At 39.8% G+C, this 15,907-nt stretch overlaps 2 protein-coding genes across 2 annotated transcripts in view; both read left to right on the forward strand.

Annotated features, from left to right (window-relative positions):
* Window positions 1-1,541, forward strand: part of LOC309545720 (cell surface glycoprotein CD200 receptor 1-B-like) — a gene marked incomplete at both ends in the record, with an annotated part of 40,849 nt that extends 39,308 nt beyond the window's left edge. Inside the window, one exon of the mRNA XM_082245055.1 lies at window positions 1,402-1,541. Coding sequence (XP_082101181.1) covers window positions 1,402-1,541 — 140 coding nt within the window. The remainder of the gene's footprint in view (window positions 1-1,401) is intronic.
* Window positions 1,542-3,243: 1,702 nt separating this feature from the next.
* On the forward strand, window positions 3,244-15,172 carry LOC309545719 (cell surface glycoprotein CD200 receptor 2-like; the record flags this gene model as incomplete). The annotated part of the gene is made up of 4 exons (XM_082245054.1): window positions 3,244-3,295; window positions 6,965-7,267; window positions 12,197-12,442; window positions 15,033-15,172. The coding sequence occupies 4 exons, from the start codon at window positions 3,244-3,246 to the stop codon at window positions 15,170-15,172; spliced, it is 741 nt and encodes a 246-aa protein (XP_082101180.1).
* Window positions 15,173-15,907: the final 735 nt, after the last annotated feature.

Below are 15,907 nucleotides of genomic sequence, written 5' to 3' on the forward strand. Positions count from 1 at the left end.
GCCTAATAGGTATTTGCAAGACTTTGTAGGATGGCTAAGAGAAAAGTGTATATGTACAGTACATATTTACTTCACTGGGTGGCCATAGTTCTACTTTAAATACCCCATAGATAGGATATTCCCTTACAGGTTGCTTATGAAAAATGTATTTTTCCTAGTAGTAATTTCTATTAATGCATATTAGGAAATTCTCCTCTTTGATTTACTGGCCACACCTCCAGGTGTCCAGTGGTGCGCTATGTGCTACATGCATATCATGGTGTCTCCTATTGAATTTTATATTATATTTATACTTTGAATGTCTGCCTCCTGTTGCTAAGACTTGTGGGTTTAAGGCTGGCTTATAAATGGGGGGTGAGTGGATGTGGCCAGTAGGAGGATCCCAGATTTCATTTTGAAAATGTGGCCACCTTACCATAGGATCCCATTCATACTAGGGACTGCGTGTCAATAAAAAGGGGATGTTGGGATGCTGCAATAAAAAAGGGCTTCCTGCAAGGGTCGCTGCACCGTGCAATGCACAGGCAGTCCCCGGGTTACCAACAAGATAGGGACTGTGGGTTTGTTCTTAAGTTTAATTTGTTTGTAAGTCGAGACAGGTACATTTTTTAGGCGTAGGTTCAGCCAAAAAATTATTTTTAAGTATTTTTGATAGCATAGGGAAGGGTTGACACCCCTGTAACATTTGTTCTGCTGTCAAGTTGCTATTTAAGTTGAACTTTTTAGTGACCTATAAGTGATAAAATGCTTTAAAAAAAAGTCAAAAAATTATTTTTAAGCATTTTGGATAGCATAGGGAAGGGCTGACACCCCTGTAACATTTGTTTTGCTGTCAATGTCCCTGTTCAGAAGATTTCACCTCACTTTCTGTCCTTATGATAATTCGATTTTGAACATTTTGGATTGCTGTGGAAACAAGGATTGGTGATAAAGCTTCGGTGGAGACACCTTTTTCCCATGATAACTCTTCCAGGAGTGAATTTCCCTTACAAGGGGCAGATTTCCACTCACTTCCTGTTATCTCCCTCTGTTTGTAAGTTGGATGTTAGTAATCCGGGGACCGCCTATAAACTGTATGGGATTGATTTACTAAAGACAAATAAACTGTGCACTCTGCAGTTGCTCCAGAGCTTAGCAAATGAGCAAAAGCTCTGCTAAATTCCATCATCCAATCATATCCAAGCAAAGATGTTGCTTTTTTATTTTTTCTTGATCGCGGGTATTGTTTGCAAAGTGAAGCTTTACCTCATTTACTAAGCTTTGGAGCAACTGCACTTGCAGAGTGCACAGTCTATTTGTCTTTAGTAAATCAACCCCAATGGGTTTCTTTAGATAGCATTATTAGATCATTGACATAACCAACCCAGACAAGATTGTAAATATGATTATAAATGATGACAGTAACCTTCACTGTGCCTTTTCTTTTGTTTTTAGGTCATACTCATTATTTTTGGAGGATTGTTGCACTCTTCATCTTCAGTTGTCTTGTCATAGCAATCTTTTTGTGCTGCAGATACAAGTCCAAGGTCATACAAATGTAGGAATAGAAACATAACCTAAAGTGGAACTCTGGAGGGCATTTGGAATCCAAAGGATCAAAAAAAAAAAATCAAGCACAAATGATCAGAGGCCTCTCACCATTCCTGATGGTTCAATGATGGACAATGTCTGTAGACCAGAACAATAGAACAGAGGCTCCCTGGAACAACAGCTCAGTTTATGGGTAGCACCAGCAGCCTTGGCAAATGGCACAGCTCAGTCTTAAAGCACATGGCCCTCTGGTGTCACTGTTCCCCAGCAGCTCTCTTAGCACAGTATCTCACAGCAGACAATCTCATAGACCCATCACTGCGGCATGTAGTACTGGACTCCCAGCCGCAACCAGTAACAATACAGTCATGTGTCTTTTCCCAGCAGCCTAAAATCTGACCCCCCCCCATACTGAGTTCTGTTCCATCCATAGTCACCACAAAACAGAAAAAGGCCTTCCTCAAACTGTGAGCACAAGGGTGGAAGTGCATTTTTACTTTTTATTTTTTACAAAGGTCCATAAAGAAATGGATGAGCGAGTTTGGGGTGGAGGAACTTGACTGGCCTGCACAGAGTCCTGACCTCAACCCGATAGAACACCTTTGGGAAGAATTAAAGCGGAGAATGCGAGCCAGGCCTTCTCTCTAACATCAGTGCCTGACCTCACAAATACACTTCTGGAAAAATGGTCAAACATTCCCATAGACACACTCCTAAACCTCGTGGACAGCCTTCCCAGAAGAGTTGAAGCTGTTATAGCTGCAAAGGGTGGGCCAACTCAATATTGAACCCTACGGACTAAGACTGGGATGCCATTAAAGTTCATGTGTGTGTAAAGGCAGGCGTCCCAAAACTTTTGGTAAAGTAGTGACTATGTGTAGTTTAAGGGGTGTATTTAAAAAAATTTAATTCAAATGTAAAAAACTAAATAAAAAAGGGCCTGTCATTAAAAAAAATGTATCATTTGTTTTTATATAATACACTGAAAATATATAAAGATGTGTAGTTTAATTACACCATGTAATTAGACAAAATTTAATTAAAATGAAAAAAAAAAAAGGGATCCATCATTGGTCTTTACATAAAAAAAAAAAAAAAAGATATATTGTGTTTCCATATAAATAAATAAAAATGTATACAGGTATGTAGTTCAAAGGGTGTATTTATAAATAAAATTGCGTAGCTCTTCATCCTACGAAACTGCATGTATAGAAGATAAAGGGAAAAGTGAATATTATTAGACTATTTTCTTTGCAGCTTGAATCTTATTAATTCATAAATAATAAAGTGAATCAGGCAAATACCCCAGTTTGGCCAATAGACAATCATAGTAAATAAGTATACATTACCTATCATCACCGGTTCCATCTACAATAATGTGCTATTTTCCTTATTCACTTTTTTAGGAATGAATAACATTCAACCTGGAGAGAAAATAACATACTGTACATGCAGCTTTGAAGGACAAATAGATTTGCAATTTTTTTTTCTATAAATACTCCTCTTAGTGTAGTACAAAAATATATTTTCTCACAATTTATTTGAAACATTTTCTTGGTGGTTTTGCTGGTGACCGTTAAGTGGCCACATTATGTAAGTTCAAAGAACGCCATTACATGTACAGGATGTGTGATTTCGGTAATAGCTGTGAGTATCGGTGACACGGTCATAGCACATTTCTCCTTTTCAGTGGCAATGTCTTACCTGCAGACAATGTATCTTCTGGCTGTCCTGCTGCTTCTATACCGGGATGTATCATCCTCAGGTGAGAGCTTTATATTGGGGATGAGGAGAGGAGGGTGGGGGCAGGGAGGTTACCGCTATAAAAATGGAGTTTGTATTTAAAGTGTATGTAAAAGCAAAAGTGAGAAGAATACATTCTTTAATTACATTTTTTTTTAAACCAGAGTTTAGTGTCCCTTTAACTACTTTAATATCGGGCACTTTCATCCCCTTCCTGCCCAGGCCAAATTTTCAGCTTTCAGCGCTGTCACACTTTGAATGACAATTGATCGATCGTGCAACATTGAACCCAAACTAAATTTTTATCATTTTTTCTTGTCAAATTTGTTTTATTGAGTATTAACATGTTATACAAGGAGGTTCAGATGCAACAATAAGAAAGTAACATCATAAAGTACGGGAATAAAGATAATTACAGATACAATGTAATATAATGAATACCAAGTAGTTCACAAATAGATATAGTAAATAAGAAAATTTGTCCTTGAAAAAATCTAGAAAGGATCAAAATCTAGTATTTCATAACCGTTTAAGATGTGAAGGGTATTAAACACAACAATATAATGTTACAAGTATAGAAAGCATAGGTATAAATGTTGCTACCTGAACCACATGGGAAGAGTAAAAGAAGGGAAAAAGAGGAGCAAGAAAAGTAAGGAGAATAGGAAAATGAAATATGAATAAGAGAAAAAAAATAAGGTTAAAAGATAATTCCCGGGGTAATGTGCAACCTCAAGCGTTTAATATAAATACAAGAAGCTCGAATGTAAAAATGCGTCACCAAGGCATCGATAAGAATTCATCAAAGTTGGAGGGTAAATAGTGAGTGACCCAAGGGCGCTAAATTTTCTCAAAGTTGCAAATTTTGTCACGAGTGATGGCTTCCATTTTGGCATGGATCATAGTTTGGTTAACTCTATGTTTGGCTTCAGCCATTATCAGCGTTGGGGATTTCCAGGCTTTGGCGATGGTCTGTTTCGCAGCCGTAGTGACTTGCAGAAGGAGTCTAAAGTGCGATCCGGTGAGGTTAGCTGGTCTTAAATTTAGAAGTGCTACGGAGGGGTCAGGAGGGCTGGGCTCTTCAAACAATGTAGAAAACATATAGAATATTTCCTTCCAAAAAATTTTAACTACCAAGCAATCCCACCAAATATGTGAATGTGACCTAAGGGTAGTACAACCTTGGAAGCAAGATGCAGGGTAACTGGGGGTAAGTTTTGCAATCCTGGCAGGGACAAAATACCATCATGTGAGTACTTTATAATTTGTTTCTAATGCAACTGTATTTTGCGAGGATGATTTTGTTGCATCCCGTATCTCATTCCAATCAGTTGTTTCTAACTTAAGCCTGAAGTCAGACTCCCATTTAGATACATAGGTAGGGGGTTCAGCATCAGGTTTGGTAATAAGTTGGGCATAGAGATTTTAAACCAGTCCTTTTGTGTGGGGATCACGTTTACATATGTCTTCAAAACGGGATAGATTATCGAATCTAACTCCATTTTGAATATATGGTATGAAATGTTTTTTTTATTTGAAGGTATCAAAAGAGTTCTGATTTTGGAAGTCCATGATTTTCACATAAAGTGGGGAATGATTTGATTGAGGTGGGAGACGTCAATTCTCAGAATCTAGTTAGATTAGAAGGAGACCATCCTGGAAAGGATTTAGGGGAGATGCAGGCAGGATTAAAAAAATGTTTTTTAAGAAATGATTGAATTGGGATATGTGGGGATTGTAAGCCATACATTAGTTTGAATTTGTGCCAAAGAGGAAGAAGATGCTTGGTGATTGGGTTAGTGAGTTTTTTGCGATCTGACAGGCGCAATCATAAAAGTTAAGCCAGAGACAATGGATTGCAATCCACAGATTCTAACATTACCCAAAGTGGGACTTCAGAGGTTGCGTGATATTTGGGTAGTTGTGCTAATTGGACCGCATGGAAATAGGTAGTAAAATTGGGAAATCCAAGGCCACCTCTATTCTTAGGAAGGTATAGGGTGTTTCAGGAGTCGGGGTTTTGAAGATCCCCAGACAAAAGTGGTTGCTTTGTGCGGTATTATCCTTAAAAAATACTCCGGACTGGAATAGGTAGGACTCGGAAGAGATAAAGGATTTTAGGTAAAATCACCATATTAACCGGTTGCCAACCGCCGCACGACTATATACTGCGGCGGTCAGCCCCGGCCAGGCAGAGTGACGTATCGGTACGTCACTCGCCTGTCACTGACTTGCGAGCCAATTGCGGGCGGGCGCGCACCCGCCGAGGCGCGCGCCCGCCGCGGCTCGTTCACAGACAAGTCAGTGCGTGTGACCGGCAGACTCGATGTCCGCCAGTCACACTGCGATCGCTCCTGTGAAGGGAGAAAGACAGAGCGGCTTATGTAAACAAGCCGCCTATCAGTTCTCCCTGTGTAAAAGTGAAGATCTGACCGTTCTACTATGTAGAACCGTGGATCTTTGCTTTTACACCAATAGCAATGTCCCTGCACAGTTAGAAACATGCCCCTAGGACACACTTAACCCCTCCCTGTCCAATAAAGTTAACCCCTTCCCTGCCAGTGTCATTTTTGCAGTAACAGTGCATATGTATAGCACTGATTACTGCAGTAATGTCACTGGTACCCCCAAAAGTGTCAAAAATGTCAGTCAAGGGTCCGATCTGTCCGCCGCAATGTCGCAGTACCGAAAAAAAAATCGCAGATCGCCGCCATTACACGTTAAAAAAAAAAACACCAAAAATGACAAAAATCTTTCCCTTTGTTAGTAAACACGATAACTTTTGCGCAAACCAATCAAAATACGCTTTTTGCGATTTTTTTTACCAAACATATGTAGCATAAAACAAATTGGCCGAAAATGTTAAAAAATTTTGATTTTTACTTTTTTTTGGGGGGAATTTCATATAAAAAAATGTGAAAAATATTGTTATTTTTGCAAAATTTACGCTCTTTTTTTGTTTATAGCGCATGATCAAAAAATCGCACAGGTGATCAAATACCACCAAAAGAAAGCTCTGTTTGTGGGAAAAAAAGGACGTCAAATTCGTTTAGGTACAGCGTCGCATGACCGCGCAATTGTCCATTAAAGTCACGCAGTAAAAAAATCGCAAAAAAAACCCTGGTCTTTTAGCAGCCAAATCCTCCGGGGCTTAAGTGGTTAATAACATTAATTTTACCCATCCAAGATAAGAGAAGAGAAGACCATAGGGATAATAGGTTATTCATTTGGCGTAATACTGGTGGAAAATTAGCAGCATAAAGTTCAGAGAGGTTAGTTGTAAGTGTAACACCTAGGTAAGGCAGGTGAGAGGAGGACCATGAAAAAGGGAGGGGTGCTTGTGCTTGTTGTAAATCAGAAGGGGATAGGTATATGTTTAATGCCGTAGATTCATGACAAGACATTCAAGTTTTCAAATTAGGTTAGGAGCTGAAATATGTGGGGAAGAGATAAAAATTTGAATATCATCGGCGAGTGCCTGGGTACCCGGGTTGAAAAAGGCTGCTCTAAGGTGAGAACCAAGGGGGCTTATTTGACTACTTGAGTGAACAATACACAGGGAGGTCTCTTCATATGTATATAAATATCATACCAAAATCTACATGAGAAAATATAAATCCTGGTGATAATACAGAACGCATGACTTTGTAGGTCAAACAATGCGCTAAAACATGCGATCTTCTGATTTCAGATGTTACAGTTGTGGTGGGGAGAAGAGGGAATTCTACATTTCTACAATGTGGAGGAGATCCTGGAGATCAAATAACGGGACTAATATGGAAGATTCATCACATTAATAATTCTTCATGTTTATTCTCATATGGTGTATTCATCAGAAGACCCTGGATATACAACAACTGCAGCACAAGAATGAAATTTACCAATATAACACTGACCATCCACAACACCCAGATATCTGATGGGGGAAATTATACCTGTGAAATGTCAACTCTTGAAGGAACCTTCATCAATACAACTATTCTACAAGTATTAGGTGAGTGATATCTGATTTCTCCACTGTGATAAAGTCAATCCAATTCAGCGCTATTATTTCTGTCTTCCATATTGTATAAAAGCGAATCAAACCAAAGTAATATAATTATCCCTAAAATGTACTGTATGTGTGGTTATAGTTTTTCTTAAAAAATAAAATCAGATCCTGATACATTTATTATGGCGTGCAATAATCTAAGATATATACAGACATTTCTATTTAAAGTATATCTAAATCTAAAAGCAAAATGTAATATATTGCAGTATACCAATCCTTAGATGTGATGGCTGCATTGTTTTTTTTTCATCTGGTGATCTGACCAGTAATTCTATTATTTATTAAACTCCCTTTACCAGACCAAGCTGTCCAGCAAAAATGGCAGCTAGAGGGTAGAGGCGAGGCATTTACAGGGGTGCTTACAATGATCAGCTTGTATTCATTTATGTAAAACTTTCATCACAAAACGAAAAAAAAAAAAAAAAAGTTGTTGCTGTAACTGCTTAAAGTGATTGTAAGGCCCCTTTCACACTTGTGCACATTTTCATGCGATTTTGGACTGCAAAATCGCATGACAAGTCGTTCTCCATTATTTCCAATGAGTACCATTCATATCTGTGCGACTAGAAGTCGCACCAACTTCAGAGTAGTCCCTGCACTACTTTGGCACGATTTTGAAGTGTTTTAAGGCCAAAGACATTCAAGCCCAGTCAAACTCGCATCAAAATTGCATCAAAATTGCGGCAACAAAGTCGCGGCAAAATCGCGGTAAAATTGCGTGACTTGGAAGTCGCACAAGTGTGAAAGGGGCCTAACCGATCACCTTGTAAAACAACCAATTAAGTTTAAAATAGAAATGAAAACAAAAACATTTTTGTATAGATATAAAAATCACATTATAAATACTTTTTTCCCCTTTTTTTATAAGTGATTACCTTCTCTCTCTTTTGAGCTGCATAGGAGGCGGTGGGAGGAGAAACAGCAGCACACTGAGCTTCCCAGTGAAAGGCTGTGCAGGGAAGGGATGTCAGGGTAAGTCTAATCATTAGAGCAAGCCGAGTTCCCAGCATAGCTATAGAACTGACCACGATGTGTTCTCCTTCTAAGTGTGGTCAGTTTTTTTTTATAGGAAAGCAGAGGGACTAACAGGAATGTCAGGAATTACACACAAAAGAAGAAATACAAAGAGAACAGGATAGTTTGTTAGTCAACTCCACCTAGATCTGCTAGCCTAACACTACCCTCCCCCCAGACTGACAATGCTGCCATCCAGGGGTGTCTCCATTTCTCCTCCATCCAGAGCGGAGACACCATAAGACAGGAAGTGCATTACTGGCTGGATCATCAGGCAGAAAAAAAATAAAAAAGTAATGCAATCACCACATCTAAGGACTGGTAATCTGCAACAAATTACATTTTTGTTCCTGAGTTTAGATAAGCTTTTGTAGCGCTCACCCCTGCAGGGACCACTGAGAATAGACAGGTTCCTCTCAGGTAGTACAGAGGCTGCCGGTCACACAAGCACAGCTCAATGCATACCGACAATACAGGCTCAGTCTAGGGATGTCCTTTTATAATGTATCGCTGAATAACTTGAAACAGGAGAGGGGTTCAGGCATAGCTCCCAACTGTATCTCTCCTACGCTCGAGTGGTGTGCAGAAAGGTAAATGATCTCTGTTGTTTTTTAGGTACAAATGGAGCGGTCTTGCTGCCCTCCTCAGGACCAAGGGAATCCTAAAATCGCCTAAACCTAGGGAAACCTAAAAATCTCCATAGGCAAAGCTTTAATCATTGTTTACAGATTACCTATTTAGAGTTACAGAGGAGGTCTTGGGCTAGAATTATTGCTCTAATGATTGTGGTGATACCTCACATGTGTGGTTTAAACACTGTTTACATATGTGGGCAGGACGTATGCGCTGGCTTCTGCGCGCGAGATCGGAGGGATAGAGCGTTTTACATTTTTTTCTTTATTTTAAAATTTTTATTTTTGCACTGTTCCTTTTTTTTTCTTATTACAAGGAATGTAATTATCCTGTGTAATAGAAATAAGCATGACAGGTCCTCTTTATTGAGAGATCGGGGGGTCAAAAAGACCCCAGATCTCTCATTTACCTTTAAAATTTACCTTTAACCTTTTTGCATTTTGACTTTAAAAAAATATATTTTGGCCCCAGAACCTGAAGTGACATCAGAGGACGCTCCGGTCCTCCAAGGGGATAGAGACGAGTGGGGGCCATCTTTGTCCCTCTTGACTTCCTGCCCAGCAAACGGCCGCATCAGATCACTTCCGGTCTTAACCGATAGGGGCACCTCTCCCGCCACCTGTAAAAGTGATCCTGTAGCAAATACACCAGCAGGACCACTTTTATCTGACACAGAATCATCAATAGTAAAAAACAATACTGGGGTTATGGTAGCTAACTGCTGCTATAACAATGGTATTTAACATCAAAGTAATGATGTATTTTTACTATGGGCCGGTCAGCATCATTTTTTTTTGTACATTTCCCCTTTACGGGGGGCGTGGCAGAGGGGGGTTTCCTATGCCTACATAATTTTGCTAAACTGTGTGTCCCCACACCGGCGGTGAGGTACAGTGGAAGTGGAGCTTTTTAGTGACCTGAAAAGGGTAAAATGCTTTAAAAAAAAAAAAAAGTACATTCAGTATATTTATGGCAATGTGATCAGCAACGTTGGTGGCCAAACTTCAAATACAGGGTGGAACTCCGCTTTAAAAAGAATTCCTGGTACAGATATTTTTCCATAGTTACATTGCTCCAGAAATTGGAACCCGGAAGTTAGTGGAGATCACTGAAGTAGTGGTGTCTAGGGATGATCGAACGGTTCGGGTCCACCATCGGTTCGGCCCGAACATTGGGTGTTCGAGGTTCGGCCGAATTTAGAACTTTTTGCCCAAAAAAGTTCGGCAACCAGAACCGCCCAAAATGCAATGCTTCAGGAAATGGGCTTTAAAAGCCCGTGATTGGACCAGAACCATTAGCAAAAGCCAATTGAGGGGGCAGGAGAATGCTAGGAATGTGATTGGAGTGACTAGGGGGTCCCTAGACCAATCATTAGTGCATACGCCCCCCAGTATATAAGATCGCCCCCTCCATATTCCTAGCATTGTTATACTGGACATGGAAGAGAGTGGAAGCAGTTCTGTTAATTTTACTTTAAAAGTGTCATTTAGCTATTTTTAGTGTGAGGAAAGGGATATCTAGTGTAGTTAGAGTGCTCCTTTACACTTAAGTTAGCTTCAAAAATTGAGTTTCTGTAGGGAAAGTGTTAAGTGTAAGGGGACCGTAGTGTAGTGTAGGGTTAACTGGCAGTGACTGCTATGGCAGGGTGACAAAACCCTTCCATAGCAGGGTGACCGCTATAGAGAAAAGATCATTTTTCTGAATAGCTTCGGCACAGGCATATGGCTTCTCACCAGCCAAGCATTTTTTATGCTGCAGGGGCTGCCACTGCCAGTGCTTTTTTGAGGACATGTTTGATGTCAGACATGACATCTGAACATGTGTATAGGGGGTATATATAGACATATATAGGTGTGATAGTAGCAGAAATAAATGCTTGCGCTAATGAAATGATTTACAGTAATATATTTCTGCTACTATCACACCTATATATGTCTAGGTGTGTATATAAATATATGGATGTGTGTATATACACCACTATACACAAGTTCAGATGTTTTGCCTGCCTCAAAAGAACCCCAAAAAATGCCAAAAAAAACGCTAGCGTCAAAAAAAAAAATGCCCAGGTGTGTTTTTGCTGGCATTTTTTGGGTGTTTTTGGAGGCAGGCAAAACATCAGAACTTGTGCACAGTACCACTATACACAAGTTCAGATGTTTTTCCTGACTGCAAAGATCCCAAAAAAATGCCTTCTATTAAACCAGCAAGGTGTTACAGGAGTGGAGCCAACTCCCTATCAGATAGTTTTCTAATACAAACAATCTTTTTTTTTTCTGGTTCTGGACATGTTACAGAGCTGAAACTTTACATGCACACCTTTTAGACCCCCCAGATACTAAATCAAAAGTAAAAATCAAAAAATCTCTTTTTTTTTTTTTTTTTAATTTTTCAATAATTGGCTTTTTTTTTTTTATCAAAAATGACAATTTTTAAGAACTTTTTTTTGTGTGATTTTGTGTCTGGGGGGTCTAAAAGGTGTACCTGTGAAGTTTCAGCTCTGTAGCATGTCCAGAACCAGAAAAAAAGATCATATAGGTGTTAAAGTTAAAGGAGGCTCCCGAACCACATCCCTGTTCTACTGAAAAATTATCTTTTTTTTTCATGGTTCTGGACATGCTACAGAGCTGAAACTTAACATGCACACCTTTTAGACCCCCCAGATACTAAATCCAAAGTAAAAATCAAAAAATCTCTCTTTTTTTTAAAATTTTTTCAATAATTGGCTTTTTTATCAAAAATGACAATTTTTAAGAACTTTTTTTGTGTGATTAATAGTTAATGGGGCATGACCCAGTACCCTAGGCACTTTTTAGGGGCATTTATTGGGTTTTAGGGCTTCAAAATGGTGTTTTTTGATTACCGAAGTTCGGTTCCCATTGATTTCAATGGGGTTCTGAAATCCGAACCGAACTTTTGGAAAATTCGGGTGTTCTGGTCGAACCGAACTTTTCAAAAGTTTGATCATCCTTATTGTCTACTACACTGATTTACAGCTTCTATAGGGATCCCACAGGTATGGAACATACATACTTACATTGGTCCAATCTGGACAAGTGTAACTATATAAAAATATCCATACCTGGAATCTTCTTTAATATATTAAAACTAATTTCCTACAATGCATATTTCAAAGAAGGTTTTATCCATCTGTACATCTGATAAACCATTGGCAACAATTTTTCAGTAATATATGGTTTAGTAATTTCTTCCTCCTTATTCCTTCAGCTCAGCCCTCTGTATCTCTGGATATAAAGAGTGATGGATCTCTGGAGTGTAGAGCCATTGGTGGATTCCCGGCTGCAGAGATCTCCTGGATCCCCCACTCAGATGATATAAACACTACGGAAATTAAAGATTTGAATGATACCTGGACAGTGATCAGCACATACAAGTCTGATGTAGACAATGTGACATGTTTTGTGTCTCATCCCACATTTGTGAATCTCTGGAGCCAGTCAATTGTATTACCAGGTAAAAATGGTGAATGTATGTAAAGTATGTTAAATTCCCCTAATGGACATAATACATCCAACCTTCTTACTATACAAGGTGTACAATCAAATGCAAAATGTTGGAGGATCCCACTCTATGGACCTCAAAGTTCTTTCCCATATAGCACAAGCAGACACAGCCTACATGATAGTGGCAACTCTGCTTCAAATTCAGAATTGCAACAGTGTTACCACCCCATCACTAGAAATGGCATTAGGTGGACTTCACTGGCAGGCCTAATGGGTATTTACAAGACTTTGTAGGATGGCTAAGAGAAAACTGTATATGTATAAATGTTCTTATAATTTTATAAATGCTGCAGTATATATTTACTTCACTGGGCGGCCATAGTTCTACTATAAATACTCCATAGGTAGGATATTCCCTTACAGTTTGGTAATGAAAAATCAATTTTTCCTAGTAGTAATTTCTATTGATGCATATTAGGAAATTCTCCTCTTTGATTTACTGTCCACACCTCCAGGTGTAAGGCCAGTGGTGCGCTATGTGCTACATGCATATCATGGTGTCTCTTATTGAAGTTTATATTACATTTATACTTTGAATGTCTGCCTCCTGTTGCTAAGACTTGTGGGTTTAAGGGTGTCTTATAAATGGGGGTGAGTGGATGTGGCCAGTAGGAGGATCCCAGATTTCATTTTGAAAATGTGGCCACCTTACTATAGAATCCCATTCATACTAGGGACTGGGTGTCAATAGAAAAGGGATGTTTGGATGCTGCAATAAAAAAGGGCTTCCTGCAAGGGTCACTGCACCATGCAATGTACAGGCAGTCCCCGGGTTACAAACAAGATAGGGACTTTGGGTTTGTTCTTATCCTCCCTGGCGGTATGATTGTTTCCGATTTTAGGTGCTGAAAGCGGTACCATTATTTTGCATGTAATTCTCAAGGACGAGCAGCCCAAACCAACTATTTACATATGATTATTTTTTACTGTGTGTTCTTCTTTATAACATCTCGGGTATGATAAAGTTTGAAACACAAAATCATAAATTATAATATAATAAATAACTATAAATAAGTTAAACTATATATATATATATATATATATATATATATACATATATGTGTGTGTGTGTGTGTATACATATATATATATAGATACACGTGTATATCTATATATATATATATAGATATATATATATATATACAAATATATATATATATATATATATATATATATATATATATATATATATATATAAAGTACAGTAAAACTGCAGGAAAGGGCACTGGGGGGCAAACTAATGTAAATTTATTTTATTTTGTAATGTAATCCAATAGGATTACAATATATCAGTGTGTTTTACTTTTCAAATTTGCTGTCGGTTCCACCCCCTTGCAAGCGTCAAGTCGCAGGAGACGGAAGCCGGAGCTCACAGCATCGGCGGAAGATCCGGTCGCCGTATGCTGCAGGGACACATCGCAGGATCCTGGGGACAAGGTAAGTACCCTCTACCAGGATCCAGCAATCCTCCCTGGCGGTACCCCGAGTGTGGCTCGGGGTTACGACTAATGGCACTAAAATTCCAACCCGAGCCACACTCGAGAATACCGCTAAGGAGGTTAAGTTGAATTTGCTTGTAGGTCGAAACAGGTAAATTTTTTTAGGTGTAGGTCCAGCCAAAAAATAATTTTTAAGTATTTTGGATAGCATAGGGAAGGGGTAACACCCCTGTAACATTTGTTTTGCTGTCAATGTTCCTGTTCAGAAGATTTCACCTCACTTTCTGTCCCTATGATAATTCGATTTTCAACATTTTGGCTTGTTGTGGAAACAATGATTGGTGATAAAGCTTCGGTGGGGACTCCTTTTTCCCATGATAACTCTTCCAGGAGTGAATTTCCCTTACAAGGGGCGGATTTCCACTCACTTCCTGTTATCTCCCTCCGTTTGTAAGTTGGATTTTAGTAACCCAGGGACCGCCTGTAAGCCCCCGTTCACACTAAGGCGACCTGTGAGGCGACCTGGTCGCCTCACAGGTCGCCGTAGGTCGCCTCCCATAGGGAAGCTGCAGACCCGTTCTAATAGGAGCGACACAAGTCGCTCCGACTTAGAAAAAGGGTCCGGAGCTTCTTTGGGGCGACCGCCATAGACTTCAATGTTATGAAGTCCGTGGCGGCCGCTCCGAGGTCGCGGCGCGCTGCTCGCACCGCAACCTCGGAGGTCGCGGTGCGAAGTAGCGTCGCTTGCATGTGAACGGGGGCTAAACTGTATGGGGTTGATTTACTAAAGACAAATTAACTGTGCACTTTGCAAAGTGCAATTGGTCCAGAGCTTAGTAAATGAGCAAAAGCTCTGCTAAATTCCATCATCCAATCATATCCAAGCAAAGATGTTGTTTTTTTTTTTTCTTGCTCGTGGGTATTCTTTGCAAGGTGAAGCTTCACCTTATTTACTAAGCTTTGGAGCAACTGCACTTGCAGAGTGCACAGTCTATCTGCCTTTAGTAAATCAACCCCAATGTGTTTCTTTAGATAACATTATTAGATCATTGACATAACCAACCCAGACAAGATTGTAAATATGATTATAAATGATGACAGTAACCTTCACTGTGCCTTTTCTTTTGTCTTTAGGTCATACTCATTATTTTTGGAGGATTGTTGCACTCATCATCTTCAGTTGTCTTGTCATAGCAATCTTTTTGTGCTGCAGATACAAGTCCAAGGCCTCGCATATGTAGGAATAGAAACATAACATAAAGTGGAACTCTGGAGGGCATTTGGAATCCAAAGGATCAAAAAAATCACCATTCCTGATGGTTCAATGATGGACAATGTCTGTAGACCAGAACAATAGAACAGAGGCTCCCTGGAACAACAGCTCAGTTTATGGGTAGTGCCAGCAGTCTTGGCAAATGGCAGAGCTCAGTCTTAAAGCACATGGCCCTCTGGTGTCACTGTACCCCAGCAGCTCTCTTAGCACAGAATCTCACAGCAGATAGTCTCATAGACCTATCACTGCAGCATGTGGCACTGGACTCCCAGCCGCAGTCAGTAACAGTACAGCCATGTGTCTTTTCCCAGCAGCCTAAAATCTGACCCCCCCCCCCCCTACAGTGTTCTGTTCCATCCATAGTCACCACAAAACAGAAAAAGACCTTCCCCAAACTGTCAACACAAGGGTGGAAGTGCATTTTTTTCTACAAAGGTCCATAAAGACATGGATGAGCGAATTTGGGGTGGAGGAACTTGACTGGCCTGCACAGAGTCCTGACCTCAACCCGACAGAACACCTTTGGGATGAATTACAGTGGAGACTGCGAGCCAGGCCTTCTCTCCAACATCAGTGCCTGACCTCACAAATACGCTTCTGGAAGAATGGTCAAACATTCCCATAGACACACTTCTAAACCTTGTGGACAGCCTTCCCAGAACAGTGGAAGCTGTTATAGCTGCAAAGGGTGGGCCAACTCAAT

The sequence above is a fragment of the Pelophylax lessonae genome (genome assembly GCF_965119305.1).
Source record: "Pelophylax lessonae genome assembly, chromosome: 2".
Classification (NCBI taxonomy): Eukaryota; Metazoa; Chordata; class Amphibia; order Anura; family Ranidae; genus Pelophylax; species Pelophylax lessonae.